Source organism: Argiope bruennichi, chromosome 9, assembly GCF_947563725.1.
Source record: "Argiope bruennichi chromosome 9, qqArgBrue1.1, whole genome shotgun sequence".
Taxonomy (NCBI): Eukaryota; Metazoa; Arthropoda; class Arachnida; order Araneae; family Araneidae; genus Argiope; species Argiope bruennichi.
Genome location: NC_079159.1, coordinates 18376630 through 18403239, shown reverse-complemented (window position 1 = coordinate 18403239; position 26610 = coordinate 18376630). Strand labels below are relative to the sequence as shown.

Here is a 26610-nt window from a genome sequence, read left to right as displayed (position 1 = left end):
TATTAATTAAATTCCTAAAATAGTGTCTTTTTTAACTGTATAAATATTTATAATGTTTACATCTAAAAGCTAATTAAAAGATAAAATGATGATATAGTATACTGGTAATCAGTATTTACTACAAAGAATAACTATTTACTCAGAGTATAAAATGTAAACAACTATGAATGATTAAAACTAACCTTAATGCTTTAAGTAAATAGAAAAATAAAGAGAATGTTTGTAGTAATACATTTTCCAATTCTCCTGCGCTACACACTGGCAATTAATAGCATTTTAAGTAAGAATTTTACTAATAAACCTCTCGTATTTGAATATTGTCATTTGTTGTTCGAAAACAAAGAATACAGCTACTTCTTTTTGCAACTTCTACAAATTTAACAATTTAAAGTGTGCGGAATTCACCAAATTGACAGATGTATGAAAGAAGACATTGCAGGAAAATTCCTAGAATATATTTTTTGCATAATTCTTCAAATTAATAAAAAAAGAATACTAAATGCTCAAATGGAATCATTGTTATTTTTTTTTCTTTTTATAAACCGTAAGCAGAACTAGATGAAATGTATTATGAAAAACGGATTAATAACAATTATTCTTGGCAACAGATAACCGTTATTCTTGGGAATTTCAAGACATTCCAAGACTGAAATGGAAATCTAAACTCTTGGAATGAAACAAAAGGTACTGATTCAAAAGATATTGCCTAAAACTATGCTGAATCTGAGACACTACTAAAAATTTAATATTTCCCTAAACATTACTTTCACAAGGTAGTAATTTTCAGAACTCAGTGAATATTAGAAGTGGGAATTTCATCGTTATTAAAAACTAGCTGTAATTACTTTAAATAATTTTGATTTAAAAAATGGACTTATTTTTGAAAAGAAAAAGTGGCAGAACATTATTTATGATTTCATTTCATAAATGAATGAATGCTCAAGATAAATTGCGATGAATTATAAGCTATTTTTTTTTTTTTTTTTTTTTTACAGATTGACCTGCTTTATCACAATAGTTTTTCCTGCTCTTAAAGTTTTAAAGTCATTTGCATCCATATCAATCATGAAGTGTATAAAAAAAACAATTTAAATCTTCTCTTATAGATTGATATCATAAAAAGTAATATTTAAGTGCTCACGGAAGTAGATAGTATCTTTTGTTAACATGATTAAAATTAATATATTTCCGATAATTACGCAGTTTTCACGCCATACTAACAGGTTTGGATACCGAGTCGAAAGTCTGAATGTTTCGATTCTTTCTGCTTTGTTGATTAATGTCCGGTTGTATGAATTTAAAAAAACCAATCCGTTCAAATTGATGGGGAAGTTATCGTAACTCATTAATTATCGAATAAAACAAACGTGGTTAACTAGAAGAGATAAGAGCAGTCTGAACTGTGGAACCGGTTCATTTTATTTAAATTCACGTGACAAGACCAGCCAACTTTTCAAAGTGACAGTTCTTTTTCGTACGGTAATAAAAAAGGAATGACTTCTGCTGTTACGCGGCTTCGATATGACATTTTAAAGACATTCTTATTAAGTTTCATGCATTTATAAATATTATGAAGCAATCCAGAATATAAACGGTTCAATGTCGCATGTGAATGTTAACGGTAGTGCATTAATAAAATTCGTAATAAATAAAGTTCGTTAAGCGGAACCAGGCTTAATGAACATAATTCTTTCTCAAATATTTCTAGTAATGCGAAACACTCGGAATTTCCGTAAAAACCCATTTAATATTGGTAAATGCATTCTACTAAAAATAACAAATACTCAAAGGAACTTATAATCATCTATTTTTATCATTTGTAATACATTTTCCTGGCAAGAAAATTTCTAAAGACATTTATCTTTGACTGCGCTACGAAAATTGATGGAAATGAGACACAGCATTATCGTTAAATGAATTTATAACACATATAGCTACTACCTTATCTGGATCTGGATATTACTTCACAACATATACATGAAAATTTCTTACGCTTTTGACATATCCTTTAATTCACAGGAAACTTGTTGCCCAGTTGATTCTATTATCTCTTCCATTCTTAACCAAATCCCCTCTGCAACGTTTTGTTGTGACAAAGGAAGTAGCAATATAAATTCTTCAGTAATTCTCACTACTTTTCCATCAGCTGATTGACGTTGTTGCTGTCCACGCCTAGCCCATAATCTAAACTACAGACAAAATCTCATCTATTAAGGCTCCACAAACACCTGCTTAAATCTCACAAAATCGTGGTTGACAACGCTATCCGGTGAAAAATTCTACTATATATGTATTCTTCTATATAAGACCTATCTTCAAACAAACGTCCAACATAAATGGATTTTATCCAATCCAGTACGCGAATTCACGATATCTCCTTGCCACTCGTTCTGTAAAATATTGTTGGTTAAACTAGTCACATTTTTATATTATGTGTTGTGGTTTATGCGAATAACTAATAATGAGAGGTGCTCGCTAAGAGAGGTTTAACTGTGCAAATATTTAACTACTTTTGTTGATATTTAAAAACATATTTTATATATTATTTATACTTCATATTTTATATTATTTATATTTTATATATGATATTTTTATATATTATTTTGTTGTATTTTAAATTAGAAAAGAAACGTTAATTTGGAACTTTTTAAGAAATAAATTCTATAATTCAAAATTGAATTATTAAAATATTTTGAAGATGTAATGACATTTCTATAAAATTTGCTGTCAGTCGAAGTTAAAGAATATACTATTATTAAAAGATATACTTTTAAAAATTACATTATACGGAATACGTAGAAAGCGTATAAATATTTAAATTAAGAGTTTTTTCTTCATTTTATATTCATATATGTAGTCAAGATTGCGTAATAAAAATATTTCAGTAAATTTCATAGCAGAAAGGATTGAAATATTTGTGTTTTGTTTAGTGCAAAAAAGAATTATTATGATATTTAAATATTTTGAATACATATTTAGAAACAACAGAAAGGTGAATAAACTATTAGTACAAGTAAATTATGAATAAATAAAGGAATAATGAATTGTGCAGATAAATTATGAATAGAAGAAGTAAAATACTGTCTGCTTTCAGTTATACAAACCCTCTGTCTTTTTGTGCATGTGTAAGTTGGCTTTAATTTTATCAAACGTATTTCGGAGGGTAGGCTTTTTTTTTTCTTAAGTAATATATAGATAATTTTAACTACATTATATATAAGCAATATATTGATAATTTTAACTATATTATATATAATCAATATATTGATCGTTTCGCATTAAAATATATTAGAGTAATAAAATAGAATTAGAATATACTTTATTCAAAAAAAATTTTATGTTTGAATATAGGGTTTGTAGGATTTTTCTTTTCTATAATGAAAACAAATTATTTAGTTATTTTCAATTTATTCCTTTTTCATAATAGTATTAGTTCCATTTCTTACATTAACATAATTTCGCATCCTTACAGTCAAGCTAACATTCATCCAAACAAATGGCAGTTTTAATGCATTTTTTAAACTTCTTTCATGAGTTTTATAAATTAGATGATAAATGTAATTTCTTATCTAGAATTGCTTCAAATTCATTACGATATATGTTATTAATATGAGCAAAATTTGAATTTATTTTTCAGACAAATTCTGCGTTCGTAAAGGATACAAAATATTTTCTTGCATTAATACTGAGTGCTTGGTACTCTTTTCCAACTGCTACCAATAGTTTCCGAACTTGCATAAATACTTGTTTTGACATGAATTTAAAGAACAAAATTCAATAGCTTTCTTTTTATTCACTTTAATCCGTTATGTTTTGTGTTTCTCGGCATTACCAATATTTGCTTTGCTCAGTCCTAATTCGTGCGCAATATGTACTTCCAGGAATATCTGTATTACAAATTGATGTCCTCTAATATAGGAGGAAATTATCATAATGAGACTGTGTATTTTAAGAACATTCTATCTTATAGTCTATTGTGTAATTTAGGGACATTATATCTAATAATCTACTATGTAATTTACATGTATGTAATCTGCTATGTAATGTACTTATGTACATAATCTACCATTTAATTTTCGGAAATTCTATCAAATAATATACTGTGTAATTTACATGTACATATCTACCGTGTAATTTAAGGACATTTTGTCTAATTCTTATCAAAGTATTAATTAAATAAATACCACAGTACGAATTCAAAGTACCTAATCAATCGATTTTCTAAAAAAATATATTGATTAAAAGATTATATCTTTACTAAGAATAATTTATACAGCTAAAATGAAAAAATCTAAAACAAAATTTATGGAACTTCTAAAATTGTATATTTTAATCGTTTTTACTGATTACACCAGAAAACATTACAAATATGAACAATAATTTAAGTCTCTCTAATCTAATCTAAAATTTAAAGATTTTAGAATGTTTGATATATTTTTTTGACGTGAGAAAAATAAAACACTCTTGTGGCTAATTAACTGATAGGGGATGTGTTTTTCTCTTCTTAACTTGTAATATTGCAAAGTTACTGCTGTTAAAAAAATATGGAAATTCAAAAGTCTCAAGTTTATTGGATTCACCTGAAACTATATGGGGCTATTATTTCTTTCAGCATAAGTTTGGCTCAATATATAAGTAAATTTGCAATAAGAATAAGCAATAAGTTGAAAGCAAACTATTTTATTTCTTCCGTCAAGATGAAGAGTTGGAACGCTTTGTTAGTTTATTTTTTTAAAAAATCTCCTTGTTATATAAACAAGAACGCAATTACATAATTAGAAACCTACCATTTTTGAGTGTGGATTTTAAGGTAATTGTTTAAAATTATATCCAAAACATAAAAGCTTAAATAAATAATTGAGCTAATTTCAAAATTATAGAATAAAGTGCTGGCAATGCATTAATTACTTTGATACATTATAGCATTTGAATTTTAATCCTAATGTTTCATTGAAAATGTCATATCACAAAATTAATGCACTGAATTCTTAACTACACATGTGCATCCATATATTGTGTATTATACCTTTAATTGTTAGAAAAAAATGAAAATTAATCTAAATTTATGTAAATTAATCTAAATTTATGACAGTTAATAGAAAAGCGAAATAAATCTGAAATCAAATATTTGAGGTAGATTCGTATAGGAAGACTACTTATAGCAATGGTTCTCATGACAAGCCTTCAGTAAAATTTCTTCAATTTTTCACCTATCATTGCAATATATATATATATATATATATATATATATATACAAAAGTATTAGAATCAAGTTAATAGGAAAAACAAAAATCAAATAAAAATTAAACCAAAAAAATTATTAAAAAAATATTAAAAAAGAATCCGGCCTGAAGACTTTTTCAAGGGTCACCCTCAGGCAGGGATTCAAATAAAGGGATTTTTTCTGTGAGGACATACAGACATAAGTCTAATAATGATTCCTCGTGACCCGAAAATCCCCTGAAATTATGCTCAAGAGATAAACCATTTTAACAGAAAGGAAATACAAATTAACAAAATAGAAAAAAATAACCACAAAGTAAAAATACAATAAAAACAATAACAATAAAAACAAAAACAGCATTAATATTAAAATTAAAATTAAAAACGAAAAGGCCAGTACATACCATCCAACAGTGAAGGAAACTTTAAACAATCGATTGTGATTTCCTGTTTTTACAAAAGTTAACGGTAAATTATGTAAACAGAGGTAGGCACCCAGCGCCATCTATTGAGTGAACCAATATGCAAGTAAAGTTCTATTTTAATTTAAGCCAAAAGATTAATCCCAAACCATACATTGTTTAATTAAAAAATTGACATTACAGTAATTTCTAGGAAAATCATTTTTAATTAAATTTTTAAGGAGGATATTTGATGTTTCAATATAAGAATTTTTATTATTGCAAACCCTTTTGATCCTGTTAACTTGTGAGAAAATTAGATTTTTGAAAATTTTAGAGTTTAGATTGGAATGGTAGTTACATAGTTTTGTTATTTTAAAGTTGAAATCATCCCTTTTATCGTATATACCAACTATTGTTTTATCATTAGCAATTTCGATTTTTAAATCCAGAAAGGTAGCCTCAAGTTGATTTTTATTTGTATCTTTTAAAATTAAATCTTTTGGATAGCAATTAGTAATAATATTAGTATTGTCGAAGTTAATCAAAAGTAGGTCATCAATATATCTCCACCCGTTTATTAAATTATATTTAATTATTTTTTTCTCATAGTAATGCAGGAAAATATTAGCTAAAGCACTTGAGAAAGCTGTCCCCATTGGAATGCCCTTGACTTGTTTATAAAAATTAATACCATTAAACACGTAATTTTCAGTAATATTAAAATTACATAACTCAAGCCAGTTATTTTTAGGAATGATATTTTCATTTAAATATTCGTCATATATAAAAGTGCAGACCTTTATTAATTTTTCATGAGGTAGATTAGTGTATAAATTTTCGAAATCAAAAGTATTAAGTTTATTAATGTTGTTGTCTTTAAGAAAATCCAAAACTTCTTTGTTACTAGAAATAATAAAGTTGTCTTCATTTTTTATTTTGTCCAGGATAATTTTTAAGTATTTAAAGAAATATTTACCCGTATAGTAATTATAACTACCAGTGCTACAGGTTACGAATTTGAATTTTAATGGATTTTTATGAAATTTAAGACTTGCTCTCTTAACTATCCTTATTTATTCCCAACAGTTAGTTTCGTTTTCAAACTTTTTCTTACTTTATATATATATATATATATATATATATATATATATATATATGTGTGTGTGTGTGTGTGTGTGTGTATTGCAGATCTAGATCAAAGGGGGTGGAAATTTTCATTTCGCTATAACTTTTCTTGATATTGAAGATAGAAAAATAAATCAAACTAGCCAAATTAGCCCCTCATTAAGACGAACAATTTTTGTATTTAAATTGTTTCGATGTCTGTAATAGAAGCTAGGGGCTGAAAAGTGATTTTCAAACACTAATTTTTCCTGTTACTAACATCAACAATTTATATTTCCAGATAGTAGCGTAAATGTAAAAGGATATATCTTTGCTTTCCAGTTTGCCCAGAGGCAATTTTTCCTTTCAAAATATCGCTGTGAATAGTTTTATCTTCCTCCTCAAAGCCAATAAATAATAAAAAGATTCACAGGATTTCTGTAACAATATTAAAAATTGCTCGGAAAAAAAGAAATACAATGCTAAAAAGGACATTTTGAAGTGGAATTTCTGACCTAAAAAACTTCTCTGAATAGAAAATCTATAACTGACAGCCAACTAATAAGAAACGTTTCACGTCAAGTGAAAAAATATTTGGTAATCAGGGAATGATTTGTAGAATCTAAAATTTCTACTTTTAAAAGAGCCGGTCTTTTCTAAGAACTTTTTTGTAATGAATAAAAGAAGTCAGGAACGAACAATAACATTTTTTACAATAGAAATAAACGATTCAAAATATCCGGCTCTTCCATTTAGAATAAATTATGAGATTTTTTTATTTACATTCATTGTTGCTTATTTTAAGCAAATTCCAATTATCAGATTATTAACTCAATTTAAATAGACCGAGTATTTTTAAATATTTATTTCAATCATTGCTTTGGGGATACATTAACCATTCAGATTTTTAAAAGGAACTTTCTAAAGGCAAGATTAAAATATTCTAAAAATTTTACCATCAGACTAAAATCATGCAAAAATTCTTTTTATTTCTAGTTAATAATTCATTTTTAAGTCTATCAATAATTTAGTCTTAAATATTAGAGTAATTGATAATTAGTCCATGTGATTAATAATTAATCTATTTAGTATTTTCCTTAAGTAGAAAAAGAATAATTATTTTGTAATTTTGGCAAAATTTCTTTGAATCCTTTGAATCGAAACATTTTCGCACATCATAATTTTTTCAAGATAAATGATATAAAAATTCCAATCAAAATCTTTCTCAGTCAATGTGGAATGGAATAAATGACAATATATTTTTAATTATTCCTTTCACGGATATAAAATTTATTTACATTTCATCACGCTTTTTTTTCTTTCTTTTTTATTTTTGCAATTTTCTCTGATATTGTTCTTCTGAAGAAAGAAAAATTTTAGTCTTGCTTATGCTTATCAATACATGCTTAATTACTCACGTATTAGCAGTGAAAATTGTTGACACCAAACGATCGTGAAAAAATAATGAATAAAATCGCAGAGGAGCTTTGCTTAACCAGCTTAATTCATTCCCAAATTTTGTTCTTAATGCGAAACACAATTTTTCCATATAAATCCATGTAAAATAGTACAATGCATTACATTCCGAAAAAAAAAAATACTCAGATTTATAATAATGAAATTTATTATTTATAATGCCTCATTTTATTTACAAAAAAATTGTATTACAAGAAAAACATTTGTCTTTGGCTACATTTTAAAATATTTAGTATAAAAAAGAACTGTTTACACGAAGAATAATTGGTTAATTTTATCATAATAATTTTAAATACATATATATATATATATATATATATATATATATATATATATATATATATATATATATATATATATATATATATATATATATATATATATATATATATATATATATATATATGAGTTAAATATTATCCATACTAGGAATATGTATTTAAAATTATTATGATAGAATTAACCAATTTTTCTTCGCTTTGCAACTATATTTGCAAGAAATTGTTTTATAGTTTTTAGTGTAAAACAATTGTATTTGTTTTTTTTGTTTTATACTAAACACTGAATTGTTGTTTTAGTTTTAAAAAATATGTATACAAAAAAAATTATTTAATTATTAATATTTTTTATTACGTATGTGAGTGAAATTTTGAAATCGATTTTAAACTAACTTTCAACTGATTATTATCTGAGATGCCTTCGGTTAGTAATGAAAGTTATTAAATGAAAGAATTTTTTTTCTCTATGATTAGATGGTTTACAATTTTCAAATAGCTTATAGTTTCTTTATAATAAACAACTGCAGAAAAAATGAAATTTTAAAAATTAACTTCAGTTAATATGAAAAAGGGAAAATAATGAAATTGATAATAATCAACTTTTTGTCCTCGTCATGATTCTCTAATTTGCGTTCATATTCCGTACAGTTTCTCAATTTTTCTGCGATAAAGCAATGTAAAAAAAAACAAAAAAACACGTGTTTTTTTTTCTTCTTTCTTATTCTAATATGCATTTTTAAAAAAATATTTTAAATGATTGAAGAATTAACTTTTTTGTAGTTTGAATCAATAAATATATTTCTAAAAAAACTACTAATTCTTATGCAATCCTTTGGATTCTTTTGGGTATATTTAATAAAATATTTTTGCCCCGTTGCTATTTTTTCTTTGAATAATTCATTTCTCCTTCCAAACTTTATCAAGGTATAAAATTTCAAATTTCATTGTTTTAGGTTAAGTATCGATATCTTTGAAAATTTTCTGCGTATTGATTGGTATAGCATTCTTAAAGCTCTTATTGGGATTGTTTAAAAGATAATCAAAATTTCTTTACTTGATCGGTTTTGTTCGAGAAAGAGTTGATTTTTTTTTTGTTTAAATTGATGGTATAACAAGAATGTTTTAATAAATATTAATATATCGTTATTCCTTCAATGTTACATTTATTGATTCACATATCATAAAAAATAAATCATTACGGGAATTAGAATATTTTTCCAACTGAAAGCATATGCATAGCTCCAAGGTAAATGTACTATTTGTCTATGCTTAGAGTATACAGTTTGTATATCATCCTTAGTACTACAATCAATATTTATAGCAATATAATGGCTGATTTAGAGTTAAGTTTTCAAATATGATACAAGTTATAAAATTATTTATAATTTCATTCATTTCAGTCTGTCAAAATCAATTTTAAATTCATTTTAAATAACGATAACAATTTTTAGATTGTGTCAAATCTAAAATACTGATTCTAAGCACACTAAATATTTTTGTAAGAGAGATAATTTTTTAAATAGCCCTGCTAGAGGCTGAATGATTCCCGAACTTGGTGACTTATTGGTGTCATTTTAAAAAAGTAAATGAAAGATCCAGAATATTTGAGAATCTTGAAAACCTCTCCATTACTATTTGCGCTCCGGCGTTTATTCTGAAACGTTCGATGCCTGGTCACGGGAACTATAAAGGTAGAAGCATGCAAACTAGGGAGGCAGGCCAATGTTACCTTTGGAATGTTGATTTTCAGCGAATACTCTTTGAATATTTTTGTGCTGAAGCATTTGCTTATTAACTATCGATTCGCAACTTACATGCTAAAACTTTTTTTAATCAAATTTATTAAAGATTAAATTACATGTAAAAACTATTATTCAAAAAAGCAAAGAGTATGAGGATTGGAATTTTGAGTGTGGTCTTCAAATGCAAATTGTTGTAAAGTATCTAAAGTTTGATCGAATTGGTTTGTCTGAAGATATCCTGTTTAAAAACGAATATATGATTATCTTTACTATCCGGTGAATATATGCCCCGTATTATCGAAGTTTATGCTATCATTGGGCTGAAAACACATTTGAAATTTCCTAGTATTAATTGACAATTAATTTTGAGATATAAGAAGCTGATCTTTCAAATATATAATAATAAAGAACTTTCTCCTTTATTTCTGAAACATTTATGTCTTGACTGTTAACAGTCATAAAAAATGGTCAAAAATAAGCTCTCTTTAGCTTTTAATTTATTTCTGAATCATTTATGTCTTGACTGTTAACAGTCATAAAAAATGGTCAAGAATAGGATGCCTGTAGCTTTAAATTTATTAGATTCTAAAGAATTTTAAAGGATATTATTTGTAATTAAAAACTCATTATTTTAGTAGCAGAATTTAATACACTTGTTTATCAATGTTTTATTTACTGTATGTTATATATTGAAAAATATTCCATATATATTCCTAATATAGAACTCAATATTTAACTTATTTTTAATTATACTGTTAAATAAAAACTAATCATCTGCTCATCTGCTTAATAAATGAAGTATTTACACAATTAATGAACTATTTCCGGTAAAAACAAAATTCGCTATAAATTCACTTCTGTTAATATAAATAAGTACCCACTTCAAAGACAAAAGATTTCATATTATTCGTATAAACTACAAAACTTCCTATAAAAACATAACAGATTCTATTTGAGTGAATATTTCCTTATATTTCGAATTTTAAAAAGAAGTAAACTTTAATCTAGAAGTTGATTCAAAAATTTCTTTATTATCATCAGACAATGTATTCAGAACACATAATCTAGCATTAATAAAAATGGTTAAATGAAATTTAAAAATTTGGAATTCTTTCACAATCTACTCACGTAAAAATCTGAATAAATAACGTGTTTATAAATCATTCAAGAGAATGAATCCTTTGTTGTGTTGCTGTGGATAAATAATGAAAGTAAAGCAAATTTAGAAACAAAGTGTTTTCATGAAAAGATACGAAATAAGCAGGCAATGCACTGAATAATTTTTATGTGAACTTTTGAAAGTTAAAAGGGGCACATATAAAGAACACAATTTCTTAAAAATGCTAAAGGAAAATGCGAACATCACTTATTTGCTTATAAATAATAGTATACCACATAAGATATAAACTAGGTTAGATCCCTTTTTCTTTTCCCCGACATCATCTACTTTATTCATTTCTTCTTTTTTGGAATCATCGCTAATTGTTTTTATTCATTTTTAAAGTTCGAAAGTTTATTAAAAGTTACTTCTTTCTCCTTCAGAATAATTTTAAAAGCCTAGGAAGTTTTTTCCTAACTTTATAAACTCCCTGCTATTATCCATTCGGGAACACTTTTTCATCAGGCTTTATCTCTTCCTAAGTTTCATATTTTGTGCTAAAAAAATAATTTAAACTTTAAAAAATTCAAAGTATCCTGTAATATTATATGTTTGTCATCATAGCAAAATATAATTTGACCAAATTTCTCCAATTACTTTCAATTCTTTTACTGTAAACATTTAGAATAATTATTTACAATTTATGTAAATTGAATTCACTGTCACGATTCAAAGTATGTGAATCAAAATAAATATTATTTCAGAATTCCAAATTCTACTTTTAAGTTTTTACAATATTACAGAGTTTTTCAACCAATTCCATTTTTTAAGACCAGTACTCAAAAAGTTTATTTTAAATATTTGCAAAATATTTTATTATTAAAATTATTAATTAGATATGATTATTAAAGATAGGTATTAATTATTTAATAGATAAAATGTTTATTATAGATTTTATAGGTAAATGCTTATTTGCGGTACAAATATCTATATGCAAAATATTTTTACTATGAGTTGTAAGATAAATACTCCAAACTCTTAAAATTATACAAAAAAAAATGTATAAAATAATTCCAAATGGTTACTTTTACAAGCAATTGATTATCTTATTTTAAAAAATCAATAAAATGCAAGATAAGACTTGATTGGTAATTTCGACCTCTAAAATATTTCTTCATATTTTTATTAAAAAAACAAATCTATGAATTCGTATTAAGTTTTAAATGCACGGAAATCTGATCTTCAATAACGAGATTATCATCCACATTCACTTGGTTGTGCTAAATTTTCCATTTAAGAAACATCACTCCTAATAAACCGAAATCATCTGATATTGAATTTTTCACATCCTTAAGATGGTGTGGTAGAGATGTGTGGAGGTTAGGCTGATAATTCACCGAGATGTGAGAATTAACAATACAAAAATACCATTCACTGCAATACTTTTAACAAAAGTTTTAGTGACAGATTTTAAAAATGTATCATTTAAACAACTGAAACTGCATCAAACACTTTTTCATTATTTTAAGGAATTATCAATAAAAAAATTATTATCAAAAGTCCATCCGCTCGATTCTATTTAAATTATTTTCTAATTTACTTTCCTTCTTTCATTTGATAAAAAAGAATGGCTTAAAAGACATAAATTTGTAAATATAACTAACTCTTCATATTTCTATAAAGTATTTTTTTAATTGACAATTCTTACGAATATTTAATATTTTACAGTTACACAGCATTTTATCAAAAGTTCTTGCATTTTGTGCATTTTCTTTTCTTGAATAAAATCCATTTAAAAAAATTAAATTGATACCATGCCTGTAAGACCCGCTCCTCCGCTCCCAACGACGAAGGTTGCAAGACCAGTCAGGAGGGGAAAGGTCACATGGTATCCGAGGGGGTGAAAACGAGGGACGATGAGCGAAGGTGGCGTGGTTCGCCATGAACGAGATGCTTGATTCACTTTTATGTTTTATATTTTAAACCGTTACTGTAAATATGTAAATAATATAATAATCTAGAATATGATGGGTTCCTGTATTTATTTCTATTCAATCAACGCGATTGAACCGGGCGATTATTAAGATTGAATTGGATTTAAAATAATCACTCAGGCCTAGACGTTAAGTAGGCGCCAGCCGTCGTTGGAACAGCCACAAGAAATACACGTAGGATGTGTGAGGAAATCTTACTATGCCTTTTCATTTGATTATCAAAACAAGGAAAAGACCGCGATCATACAATAATTCCAAACATTAATGTTTATCTTGTATTAGTTTTGAAATATAGAAAATGGAAGCAAAGAAGGATATTACTATTATTTAACTACTTAATACATTATGAAAATAATTTTATAGAAATTGAATTTTGTCCAAATTTTACTGTGAAACAACATTAGAATGCTATAGAATTATGACATAAGTGTAAAAGATTTAAAATTACAGCATATGTGAAAACGCTGTCTAATATTATAGCATAAGAGTAAAAGCTGTCTAGAATTATAGCATAAGAGTAAAAGCTGTATAAAATTAAAGCATAAGGATAAAAGCTGTCTAAAATTATGACATAAGAATAAAAGCTGTCTAAAATCAAAACACAAGAGTATATATACACTGTCTAAAATTATAGCATAAGAATAAAAGCTGTCTAAAATTATGACATAAGAATAAAAGATGTAAAATTAAAGCATAAGAGTAAAAGCTGTCTAAAATTACAGCATAAGTGTAAACGCTGTCTAAAATTATAGCATAAGAATAAAAGCTATCTAAAATAAAAGTAAACGTCCAAACTTCAAATCTGTCTAAAAGTAAAATTTGTTTAAAATTAAAGTATAAGAATGAAAGCATCTAAAATTAAAGTGAAAAACAACAAATATATGATATTTTAATACTGTCTATTTGCATTTTTGTATATGGGGAGCGAGAAACTAAAATGAAATAATAAATCCATTTAAAAAATTTAAATGCTATTAAAATACTTAATACGATTGTATATTTATGCTTGTATATTTGTGACGCATATTTACTTGTATATTTATAACGATAGTTACTGTCTATTGCATCCATAACAATCAGATCTTAGTTAAAGCAAAAGCAATTTTTTTAATTAAATGAGAATTTTCTATATAATTAATTAATTAATAGATTTTTTCCAGAATAAAATAATTAGTAAATAAAATGGAGAATTCAATTAAATTACGAAAGAGGCATCCAAATTAAAAGTTATCTATTAAATAACTAATTTCTATTAAATACAAATAATATCTTTTTAAAATAAAACTTTTTTATTTACATTAACCTACAAAAGCTTTGAATATATATACATCCGCGTAGACAAAGCAGCTAAGCCGCTAGTTATAAATGCTTACGGAAAATAATTTTTCAGCAAAACGAGCTCTTTTTTTTTGTTCTAAACCAAATACTTGTTTAAGATTGTTTCAACATGAGCCTCAACGGGGTATTCTCTGACGTTTTTCAGGAAGAGTTTAAAGATATTTAGATCACTTTCGATTTCAAAATACTTCAATTCCCAACCTATTGACCGAAATAGATGATAAACTATTTGAAATGTAATGGAAAAGAATTTAAACATTGAAACAGCTCTTCATCGCAATTAAAAAGTTTATATTAGAAGTTTTCAATAGCAATAAACGTTTTGTTGTCTTACCGAATTTAAATATTCGTACATGCGTTTATTTACATATTTACAAAGATTGAATTATGCTATTTATTTGTTTTAATTCCCTTCATCACGTACTAGAGAAATAAAATTTATCAAACCTGTCTATTCTCGAGAAAAATACTCTATTTTAATATTTTCATAACGCAATTCTCTGTTAATTATTAACTAAATTAAATATATTGTTTACACTCGCCTAGCGCCGTGAAGCAATAAATTGAAGAAAAATAAAAATGAAAAAACTGTTTAATATGCTAATAAAAATTATTTCTTTTAAAAACTTTTTTAATGACATTTTCCGACGATTGAAATTCCGCGCCTAATGGAGTTCTATGTACCCACTAGAAACTTCATTTCGAATTTAAACATATGAAATAAAATTACTTATATTTTCGTAACTAATTCTTTTCGTTGAATAATATTCAATACATATAAATTATAAACTGAAAATTTATGTTCTAATAAGTGATTATTCGTTACCGTTATAATAACTAATATTTTCAATAGTATTTTCAAATTACATAGCAACTGAGTTCCCAATTCTAAGGCAGCTTAATTTTAGAATTAAAATAAAATATGAATTAATAAATATAAAGCTTTTTTACAGAATTTGAAGCATTTTGTAATAAAATGTAGGGTATTTTTAATTTAGTTTATTTTTATTTACAAAGTTACAGACTTATAGATAGAAAGTAACTAGAAAAAAAGTCTATTAGTTTTATATATTCAAAAATGGGAAAGTTTCTATATGATAAATACTCCTAGCATGTATAATCTCGAATTATTTTTCAGTAAATTATTAAGTAAAACAATGAAAAACAATTATTTTTCACTAAACGTTCTTTTTCAGCATTAAAATAACAATTCTTTTTAAGTATGAAAATAACAATTATTTTTAAGTATGAAAATAACAATTTTTTTAAGTATGAAAATAGCAATTTTTTTTAGTATGAAAATAGCAGTTTTTTTAAATATGAAAATAACATTTTTTTTTTCCTTTAAAAAAATGTTAGTAAATTCTAAATTTTTGTCTGACATACCGACAACTATTTTAGTAAACAGCTAAAAAAATATATATTTTTTTTTAATATTGAAAGTTTATTGAGGGAACAAATGAATTTTTTATTACCTTTTTACCAATGAATTTCTCTCCCTCGGACTTCTAATAAATTTCCAAATTACAATAAGTTTTCAATTAATTTATAGGAGAATGAAGAAAGCCTAATTTTGGAATAAAATCCCTTTGAATTAACGAATTTGATCAAAATTTTATGTTTATCTGCAAATTTGGTATAAATATCAAATTCAAAAATTCATCTAATCAATTTTTGAGTTATTGGTGATATAACAATCATAACTCAAAAAGTTATGTCTGAATTTCATTTAAAATTATTTAATTTAAGAACATTGTCATGATCATTATTAAAAGATAGACGATGCTGAGATATCAATGCTATCTTTCCAAATTCTTAGCTGACATTAAAAGAATTTTATTGACTTTAAAGACAATAGCTTCATTTAACGCATTTAACTTTATTAACTTCATTTTCTTCTTGTCATTAACTGAAATCAAAATAACGAATTTCTAAACAATTACATATACATGCTATAGTTTCGAAACAGAAAATAATTTATAGGAGCATTTACAATAGTAAAATGTTTAAGATATTTTGAACGTATCTCAAAAATGATTCAAATATTTCACGATTAAATATAATGAAATGCTTAAATATACTTCAAAAATTTAGCGGATATTAATAATTTCTGAAATGTTTTGATTCAAGAATTCAACGCTTCTATATCAAATCAGTAGTAAGCAGACAGATTCAAAACAATAGAATTTACAACCGAAAGTCTTTTTTAATTGATACGTGCAATTCCAAATCCTTTTATCTGACTTCTAAAATATCTGGGAGATTTTTTTATGATATTTTATCATCAAATTGTTAAATATTAATGGAATTCTACAGCATAAAACAAAAAAAAAAATCCACTCAGCTTAACCTGAAAACTAAATATCTGTACATCAAATCTATTTTAGGAAGCAGGCATTACACATTCATATATAGCAAATGAAAAAATATGAATCCATAAATGTAAAATAATAATTTGAAATGATATTTTAAGCAGTTATAAAATGTACCAAAACATCAAAAAAGATATTTCAAATGTTTAAATAATGCTATCTCAGTAGCCATTGAATAGAAATCCATGCTAAACACGAGAGTATTTTTTCGTGCTAACCTTAACTTAAAATATCTATATATCTAGAAAACCAAAATAATTTTTTGACAGTAAAAAATTACTCATTCATATATTCAAAATAGTTAAATTTGCAATCGAAAATATTTTCAGTGGCATTTGCTAAATAATAGTTTGTAAATACAGTAAAATTTTAAGAAGATGATTCATTTTTCTATCATCACCTGACAAATATTAACAGATCATCTTTAAAATCAAGAAAATATACATCTGATTTAATCCGAAAATAGAATACATGTATACTTGCAAAGTCAAAGTAAATAATTTAACGATCAGAAACTACACATCTGCATATTCGAAACAGTCCAATTCACAACCAAAAAAAATTTTAATGATATTTTCATAGAAATCAAATAAGTTGCAATTGCATACAAAAAAACATTTTTTTTTAAATCATCCACCAAAATAACAAGAAAAATATTCAAATTTCTTATCAAAACTAAGTTAGCAAACATTAAAATTCCAGTTTTAAAAAACTTAAGAAACTATCCATTTGCAAAATATCTACACATCTCCCAAGCCAAAATAGCTTATTTCACAATCAAAAACTACTCATCCATATATTCAAAATAGCTAATTTGTAATCGAAAATATTTTCAATGGCATTCGATAAATAATGGTTCACAAATATACCTAAAACATTTTAATCATCCACTAAAATATCAAAAAGATGATTTTTTACCATTACTAAACAAACATTAACAACCCATCTGTAAAAACAAGTGACTATATATATTTTTTTTAGTCCGAAAGTTAAATATCTGCAAAAATGCCAAAGAAACTAATTTATCGATCAAGCACTACAAATTCAAAATAGCTAAATTTACAATCGAAATTTTTTTCAATGATATTTGCATAGTAATCGAATAAATATTAATTGAGCACCAAAACAGCAGGAAAATGAATCTCTTTTTTTTTATCACAACTAAGTTAGCAAACATTAAAATTCCACTTTTAAAAACTCAAGAGACTATCCATTTGCTTTAAACTAAAATTAAAATACCTGCATATCCGCAAAGCCAAAGTAGATAATTTAACAGTCAAATACTACTCATCCATATATTCAAAATAGCTAAATTTGCGATCGAAAATATTTTCAATGACATTTGCTAATTAATGGTTTGTAAATGTAACCAAAACAGTTTAATTATCCAATAAAATATCAAAAAGATATTTTTTTTCACCATCACTAGATAAATATCTTGAAAACAAGATACTATATATTTACTTTAATCGGAAGTAAAATATCTGCATATTCCCAAAGCCAAAGTAATGAATTTGGCGATCAAAACATTTTTTGAATGATCTTTGCTAAATAATCGGATCAATTGTAATTGTTTACAAAAAAAAATAAATCATCCAGCAAAATAAAGTGACAATGATTCAATTTTTTTTAATCACAATTACGTTATCAAACATTAAAATGAAATTTTAAAAAACTCAAGAGACTATCCATTCGCTTTAAACTGAGAGTAAATATCTACACATCCGCATAGCGACTAACTGAGCAATCAAAACATTTAAAAACATCTGATTTCGATCGAAAGTGTTCCTTCCCGTTTTACTGTAAACACTCGTCTGAATCAATTTCAAGATGCACCTCCACAGGGGTGTGCTCTAGTGCCCTCCAGGAAGAGAAAACGGTAGTCCGATCACTCTCGATTTCCGAAACCACCTGTGCCCCACCCTGTTGGCCGAGATCTAGATCTTACACTGCGTGAGAGAAAGTGCTTTGCTAGTTAATTGAGGGCGTCTGTACAACACAAAAACGTTATTTTTGTTTGTTATCTTTCTGGTCGGCAGTATAAAAGTGGAGTGTCAATCTGGACGAACATAATCCATCGACAACAGCTCACCAATTGCACTTCTCCCAGATTTCAGCAGTCGCCTACCTACCTTTGACAAAATGTTCAAGGTAAGAAATTGGTCATATGTTGATTGGTAAAGTCATTGGTTTACTGTCTGCTTGATGAGTGGTGTTGGTCATGAGTGTTTACGGTTTAACTCTTTTATTCATTAGATTTTCGAGACTTTTAAGACATGCTACACGTCTTTTTATGCTTTAAAAGCATTTTTAAACTTTAATCCAGATTATGAAGCAGTGATATAAAGATTAACGAATGTTATGGAAAACTGATTCGTTAGGGGACTTCGTCGTTTCAATTCAGAGAAATTTAAAAAATATAAATATGAAAAAAAAATTATTTTCCTATATTTTCTGAAGTAATTTCTGTTGATCAAGTTTCGTATCAAGCAATTGAAAATCGTCAGGGAGTGGTTATGAATCAGATAACATTGTTATCTGTGAAAGTTACTTAGAAAAAGAAATTATTTTTATTTAAACTTCAATTTGTTAACTTCCCTTATTAAATAGGCTAATATAATTGTTGGTTATATGGGAAAACTTATGGTATGAAATGTATAAAATAAAAGCTTAATACATATAAGATTTATTCAAATTATTTAATTCTGAAATCACAAAGCAAATAGCATTATCCAATATTAACATTATTAGGATTCGTAATATTTGCTAAAAAATTAATGGTCTCTTGCAGTTTTCTTTCAATTAATTTTAAACAGAATTCAAAAAAAGAATTGTTTTTTCTACAATTATTTTTAACAAAAATTACTTATATTCCCATATTATTTTACTCTTTTTTTACTTTTCAAATAACGTCAATAATTATATTTATAAAAAATTAAGATATAAAATTTTATTCCATAAAATCCTAAAGGTAAATTTCAAGTTATTCGTGACCAAAGATTTAAAAATACTTTTTCTCCACTACAGCTCTAAAAAGAATTTTATATCCAAATACCATTTTTGGTCCTTGAGTTCAAAGATATCTTAATTATTAGTCTTATTTTACAAAAAAAAACTAGTTAAAGTAAAATTTGATTTGAAAAAAAAATTCTTAAAATAAGATTTCTAGATAATTACGAGCCATATTTCAATAGGTGAAATTTCCCAATATAATTTTGCGTTATAATTCAAAAGTAATTCTTCTTCAATGAACTTACACAAAAATGCAATTATATTCATACATTATTTTTAAAATTTTTATTTTTAAAATAGCATCTATTAAAAGAAATATTAAGATAAAAGTTTATTTAACTGAAAGGATCTCTCTAAATATTTTTTTTATATATATTTTATATATTTGAGGTTTTAAATTTCTTATAATGTTTTTCTGCTTATAAAATAATTTTTTAAATTTTAAACGCATTTTAACTTATTAAATTAGTAATTGGTTTACTTTTTTCATTAATTACAGGATTCAAACGATATATAAGTTAAGATTGCTTTTAAATTCGTAGCAAATAATTGTGAATAAATAAAAGAATTATTAGGACTAAGTAATTAAAATTACATAAATAGATTATGCCCAAAACTGTTTCATACTGGGGGATAATCGAAATTTATTTTTTTATTACAGATCGCTCTTATCGCATCTTTGGTTGCTGTAGCTTTCGCTCAGCGATATGGACATGGAGGCTATGGTGCTCCAGCTCCATCATACGGACATGATGACTACGTAAGTGATACTGCTTTATTATGGTTTTTAACACTTATTACTCCCTCATAAAGGAGTATCAAGAGTTTAAAAAAAGTTTTGCCTAGGTAGCTGAGAACTAGTAAACATTGAGCCATAAGCAATACATATTTTCCATTTTACTATGGCAACTATCTAAAATTTAGTACCAAATTATTTACAAAGCTTTATTATGAATTTAACTGCTTTATTATGAATTTTAACAAATGTTTCTACTTCAAAAAGAAAAAAAGCATTAAAAAAACCTAGCTAAGAACTAGTAAGCTATGAATTGAGTCGTAGGCAAATTTAATATCAAATTCAGTTATTTACATAGGTTTTAATGCAATTTTTTCTACTTTATTACGATTTTTGACACGTTACTCGTTCATAAAGGAGAAACGAAATAAAAAAAAGTTTCTCCAAGCAAGCAAAGAATTAGTAAACACTGTACCATAACCAATATGAATTCTAGCATTTTATTAAGACAATTATTTAAAATTTAATACAAAATTTAGTTATTTATATAAGATTTATTACGATCTTTTAACACTTATTTCTCCTTCATAAAGGAGAGACGAAATGTAAAAATGTCTTGCTTTGTCAGCTAAGAACTAGTAAACACTGAGCCATAAACAATATGAATACTACCGTTTTACTAAGACAACTATCTAAAATTTAATACCAAATTCAGTTATTTAAATATTCAATACTTAAATTTAGTTACTTAATTATCTATTCTTCTAAATAAACTACCAATAATTAAATTACTTAATTAATGCAACACAATCCCTTGGTTACTGTATTGATTACAAACATGGTTAATTTCAGTAAAATTTAAATTTTTCTTTAATTTTTTTATTTATATTCATTTTTATAAAAATGTTCCTTCTTTTACCTAATTTTCAGAGAAGCACAATATTTTATGGATTTATGAAAAGAATAAAATCATCAATAATTTAAACTCTTGCCAATACAGATACAGACCAATATCAAATTCATTTATGTAATTTGCTTCAGTTTATCAAAATGATAAAATATAACTTTAGATTCCTATTTAAAAAAATATTGTTTTAAGTCCAGTTTTTTTTTTTTTTTTTTTTAATTTAATGATTTAACTCTGCCATTAGATAGATGGTAACATCCTCATTTCCAGATTTTAAGAATGCATTCCATTATTAAGATTTAAAAATTCATTTAGATAATATATAAAATAATGAAAAATTCATTTCCAGCCTTTAGATTTAAAATATATCCGAGGTTCTGGAGATATCAGTAGCCTTATAATCACATTCCTATCATCACATCCTGTTACGATATCTTCCCAACATTAGCAGACGTTCATAAAATCTAACAATATCGCCAGAATATCGTACAATATCTTGTGCTAATAGGGAAATTATCTTTTTCATAAACTTTCCTTTCCTTTTATCTTTTATTGCATGGCAGCATATCCTTTACTACCAAAAATTCATCATTGAATATCATTACCATTAGAAACTGAATCTCTTGCTTTATCTTTTCAAACTGTAATTTTAAACTTTTCAATATTTAGCGCTCACAGAACACAATATTTCAAACTTTCCAGTGCTTAATTTCATTAATAAAAGAATATAAATTGATCATTTATCCTACAGGCCCAGCCCATCCCCTACCAATATGGCTTCGACATCGTAGGAGGAGATCATCACTCCGGAGACTTCAAACAAACCCGACAGGAGCATGGAGATGGTCACGGCAATGTCCAAGGAAGCTACGGATACACCGACGCCCATGGAAACTACAGACAGGTCGACTACGTTGCTGATGCCCATGGTTTCCGCGCTAACGTCAGGACCAACGAGCCTGGAACTGAAAACCAGAGCCCCGCTGATGTTGAGCTCCATGCCCAACCCCAACATGGTGGATATGCTCCCCGACCATCCTACGGACACTCACTCTATTAAATGACTTAGGACTTGTAAATTTATTTAATTGCCTAGGTAATTATTTTTATATTTATAATTTCATGAATCTTGTAATTCTATGGAAAATTGATCTTTCTCTAGTAAATTTTAAATTATTTGTAATTTTAATTTTGATTTTCGTATATTTTGGTAAAGCAGTTTCATCTAATCGAGTTTGGTATCGCCCAATTCCAGTCAAAAGGCAGCTTGTAGCAGTTATGAATTGAATAATATTATTATGTCTAAAAATTACTTAGTAAATAAGATTATTTTTAATCAACTTTCACTCTTGAATTTTCTAATTTGCATCATCAACACTAGCAGGAGTTCAGTTCTTTTAAATACAAATACGTGTGCTAAAATATATCCCACCATGCAACTTTCCTCAATGAATTTATATTAAATAAATAAATGCACAGAAAAATGAAAGTAATTTTCGAACATCAGAAATGACTTACTTTGAAATGTTCACACGAGTGCATCCATATGATTAGTTATTATAAGTAAATAAATTAACTTTAAAGATTAATTAGCAAATAACTTAAGTAAGTAAGTAAATTAAATAAAGTTTAAATAACGTAATAAATAAGTAAATAAATTAAGTAAATAAAATAAATTAATAAATTAAGTAATAGTAATAAATTAAGTCAATAAATCAGTAAATAAATTAATAAAGGAAGTAAAGTAAAAGTAAGTAAATGAGTTAAATAAGCAAATTAAGTAAATAAATTAAAGGAAAATAATTAAATTAATTAATGTAGGAAAATAAATTAGTAAATAAATTAACTTTAAGACAAAAAATTTAAAAATCTATACTTAATACATACACAAGTAAGGAAACTCTATGATTTCTACATTAATCTTTATGTATTTTATATCTCTAATTTATAGAAATAATAACAAGAGCATTAGTTTTCATATGGCATCACTTTAAAATAACTGCAAAAGCTTGGAATGAAAGAAGAATTATATCAGTTAGCCTTCGTATATCTTTTTTTAAGTATTTTCCTCTCCGCAAAATAAAATGGATAATATGCTTATAGAAGTCAAGCATTTGCAAGACAAGAATACTAAGATAAAAAGAAAGTGGTTCCAATTAAAAAGAAACTGGTTCTTGCCCTATCTTTCCCCCCCCCTTCTTTTTTGGGGGAGGGAAGGCATTGCTCTTGACCTTTTCTACGTCCATCAAGTTTAAAACAGTTTCTTTCCTCGTTTTTATTATTATTATTATTATTGTTTCGATGCTAAGCTTATTCACCTAATGATGCTTTTTTTTTATCTAACATATTTAATCTGCAAGTAAAAAAAAAAAAAAATTTCTTCTGAGGTTAAGAAATGTTTAATTTAAATGCATCTTAGCCGGAATATATTTGATCTAAATTGAATTTTTAATCTATAATTTTTGCTCTGAGTCTTTCACCTAATTGCACTGATCAGCATTCTTATCTGAAGTTTTAAACTCATAGAAAGAAATAAAAAAAAGCTTTAAGATCATTTCCTAAATGTTATTTTTTAACACTGTAGCTAAGATTATTTTAGAGAAAACTCAGTTTCATTGTAGCTCAAACTCAAAGCTTATTGTTACAAAATTTCAGTAATTTGATCTGATAAATCAAATATACAAAACAAGTATTGATTTGAGTTTTCATAAAATTCTGCAACTAAAACTCTACTTCCTTTGCTCATAATCAATTATTATAATTTTCATGGAAAGTATTCCGTATTCTTCTTCAAAAATCAAAACCAAATTCAGTCTTAGTATTTTCGAAGCACAGATTAAATAATAGTTTCGAAAACTATTATAATGAGCTCTTTAAAGTTTAATTGTTAATTTAAAAATTCTGTTTTGTAACTGTTGTGGAATGAAAACAAAAGTGAAACTAAGCGTACAACTAATTTTGAATCGAGCAATATATTTCTGAAATATAGATCTTAATTCGATTTATCCTTAATTGTGATGTTACCGTTCTAATTTTAAATGACATGGATCCTTCTTTAGGGTTGATAAACGACACCTTGTTATTATTTAGTTATAAACTAGGTAAGATGCTACTAACTGAACTGGTTTCATTTACTTGTTTAGCATAAAAAAACATTATAATGGATTAGTTAAATGCAAAATAAATATCGGTTAGAATATAGTTTAAAACATAATAAATTCGGTGAATAACCCTTTTTCCTTATAAACAATTTTAAAATATCAGAAAATTATTTCTCCTATATGTATAGTCTGATACATATATCATTTCTCTATTGAACAAGTATTTCATTGCTAATTAATGGGAAATTCTAATAATCTTATGCTTAAAATCTATAATAGCAATCATATCTTTGTATTCATAAGCATCAAATAGCAATCATAATTCATAATAATTATCGAATTGCAATGTCTGTCTATAATTATCAAATTGCAATCATGTCTTTAATTGTATAACCATGAAATTGCAATTACATCTTTAAATCTAAAACCATCAAATTGCAATCATATCTTTGTCTATGGTCATCAAATTGCAATCATGTCTTTAAATGTATAATCATGGAAATGGAGTCATATCTTTGTCTATGATCATCAAATTGCAATCATGTCCAATTGCAATCATGTCATCAATGAATAACCATGAAATTGCAATCGTACCTTTAAATCTATAATTATCAATTTGGAATCATATCTTTAGCTCTACAATGATCGAATTATCATAATTTCTATTTGAATAATGAAAGTTTTTTTGTCAACAGGAAACTTTCCAAATCTGCTCAAGGACTCCTCTCTTGCTTTGAAGCCATGGCTGCCCTGCGGTTCTTCAGCAGCTGCTGGACGTGCTCTTAATCTGTAGCTATAGGAGATGTGTCGTCTTTATTGGAGAGGACAGCACAGATGCAAACACATGCTCTGGCTCCTCTCCTTACATGTTATGTGTTATTTATGCCTCTACGTTTTGTACAGTCTGACGCACAAAATAAACATCTGTTTTTTTTCTTAATCTATAGTTGTTGTTTTTTTAATAAGTTTTCTTTTATGGTATCCATATACACATTTAAAACTTCAGTTAAATTCAGAAGCTTTTATGTTACTCGTATTCTTGCCATTTTAAAATTCAAATTTATAATTCAATAATTAATAAGCGAACTGTTTAATTTATTATATTTTGAAATTAATACAAAAGCTTTTTATCTGATTTTTTTTTTAAATACCAGCTATAACTAAGCAATTTTAAATAAATATTTAAGCTGGCAATTAATTAGTTTTTAACCTTTGATTCAATATATTCCATTTCTGTTGATTTGCATATATGCTACTGAAAATAAAAAACCTCATGCATTGTAAGGTTAAATATGGAACGTTGAATTATATTTTTTCAACATTAAATTATATTTTAAAAACTTATACTTAGTTTTTTTTTAATTAATCACTTCTTTAAATTCTTATTAGCCTCGAATATCCTTTCGATATTTGCACTTACCAAGATCTAAAATTATCTGTAGAATCCTGTTTAAATTCAAAAAAATGGCAATAAATGATATACAGAACATTTTTAAAAAATACAGTTTTATTATCAAATAATTAATTTCGAATTTTCCTTTAATATGGAATAGGCGAAGTTTTAGAATTCATCTTGATAAAAATATGTTTTCTGAAAAATTGAAATCACAATGAAAAATTTCCAAACCTTCCATTAGCTTCAGTCTCATAAACAACATAATCTTGAAAATATATATATCAGTAATGAGAAGCCTATAGAATGATTATTTTGAGCCAAGATGATAAAAATTTATAAAAAATGTAGTAACTGAATTCTTCAATAGAGAATTGTTTTTTAAAAAGATAAGCATAAAACTTGTGTTTCAAAACTAAAAATTAATTAAA

At 25.9% G+C, this 26610-nt stretch overlaps 1 protein-coding gene across 1 annotated transcript; it reads left to right on the top strand.

Moving 5' to 3' along the window:
* Positions 1–19117: 19117 nt before the first annotated feature.
* LOC129985211 (cuticle protein 10.9-like) lies at positions 19118–25707 on the top strand. The gene is made up of 4 exons (XM_056095154.1): positions 19118–19181; positions 20704–20802; positions 22437–22781; positions 25482–25707. Exons 1-3 carry the CDS (start codon positions 19173–19175, stop codon positions 22743–22745), a joined length of 417 nt encoding a protein of 138 aa, XP_055951129.1. The 5' UTR covers positions 19118–19172; the 3' UTR covers positions 22746–22781; positions 25482–25707.
* The last annotated feature ends 903 nt before the right edge of the window (positions 25708–26610 follow it).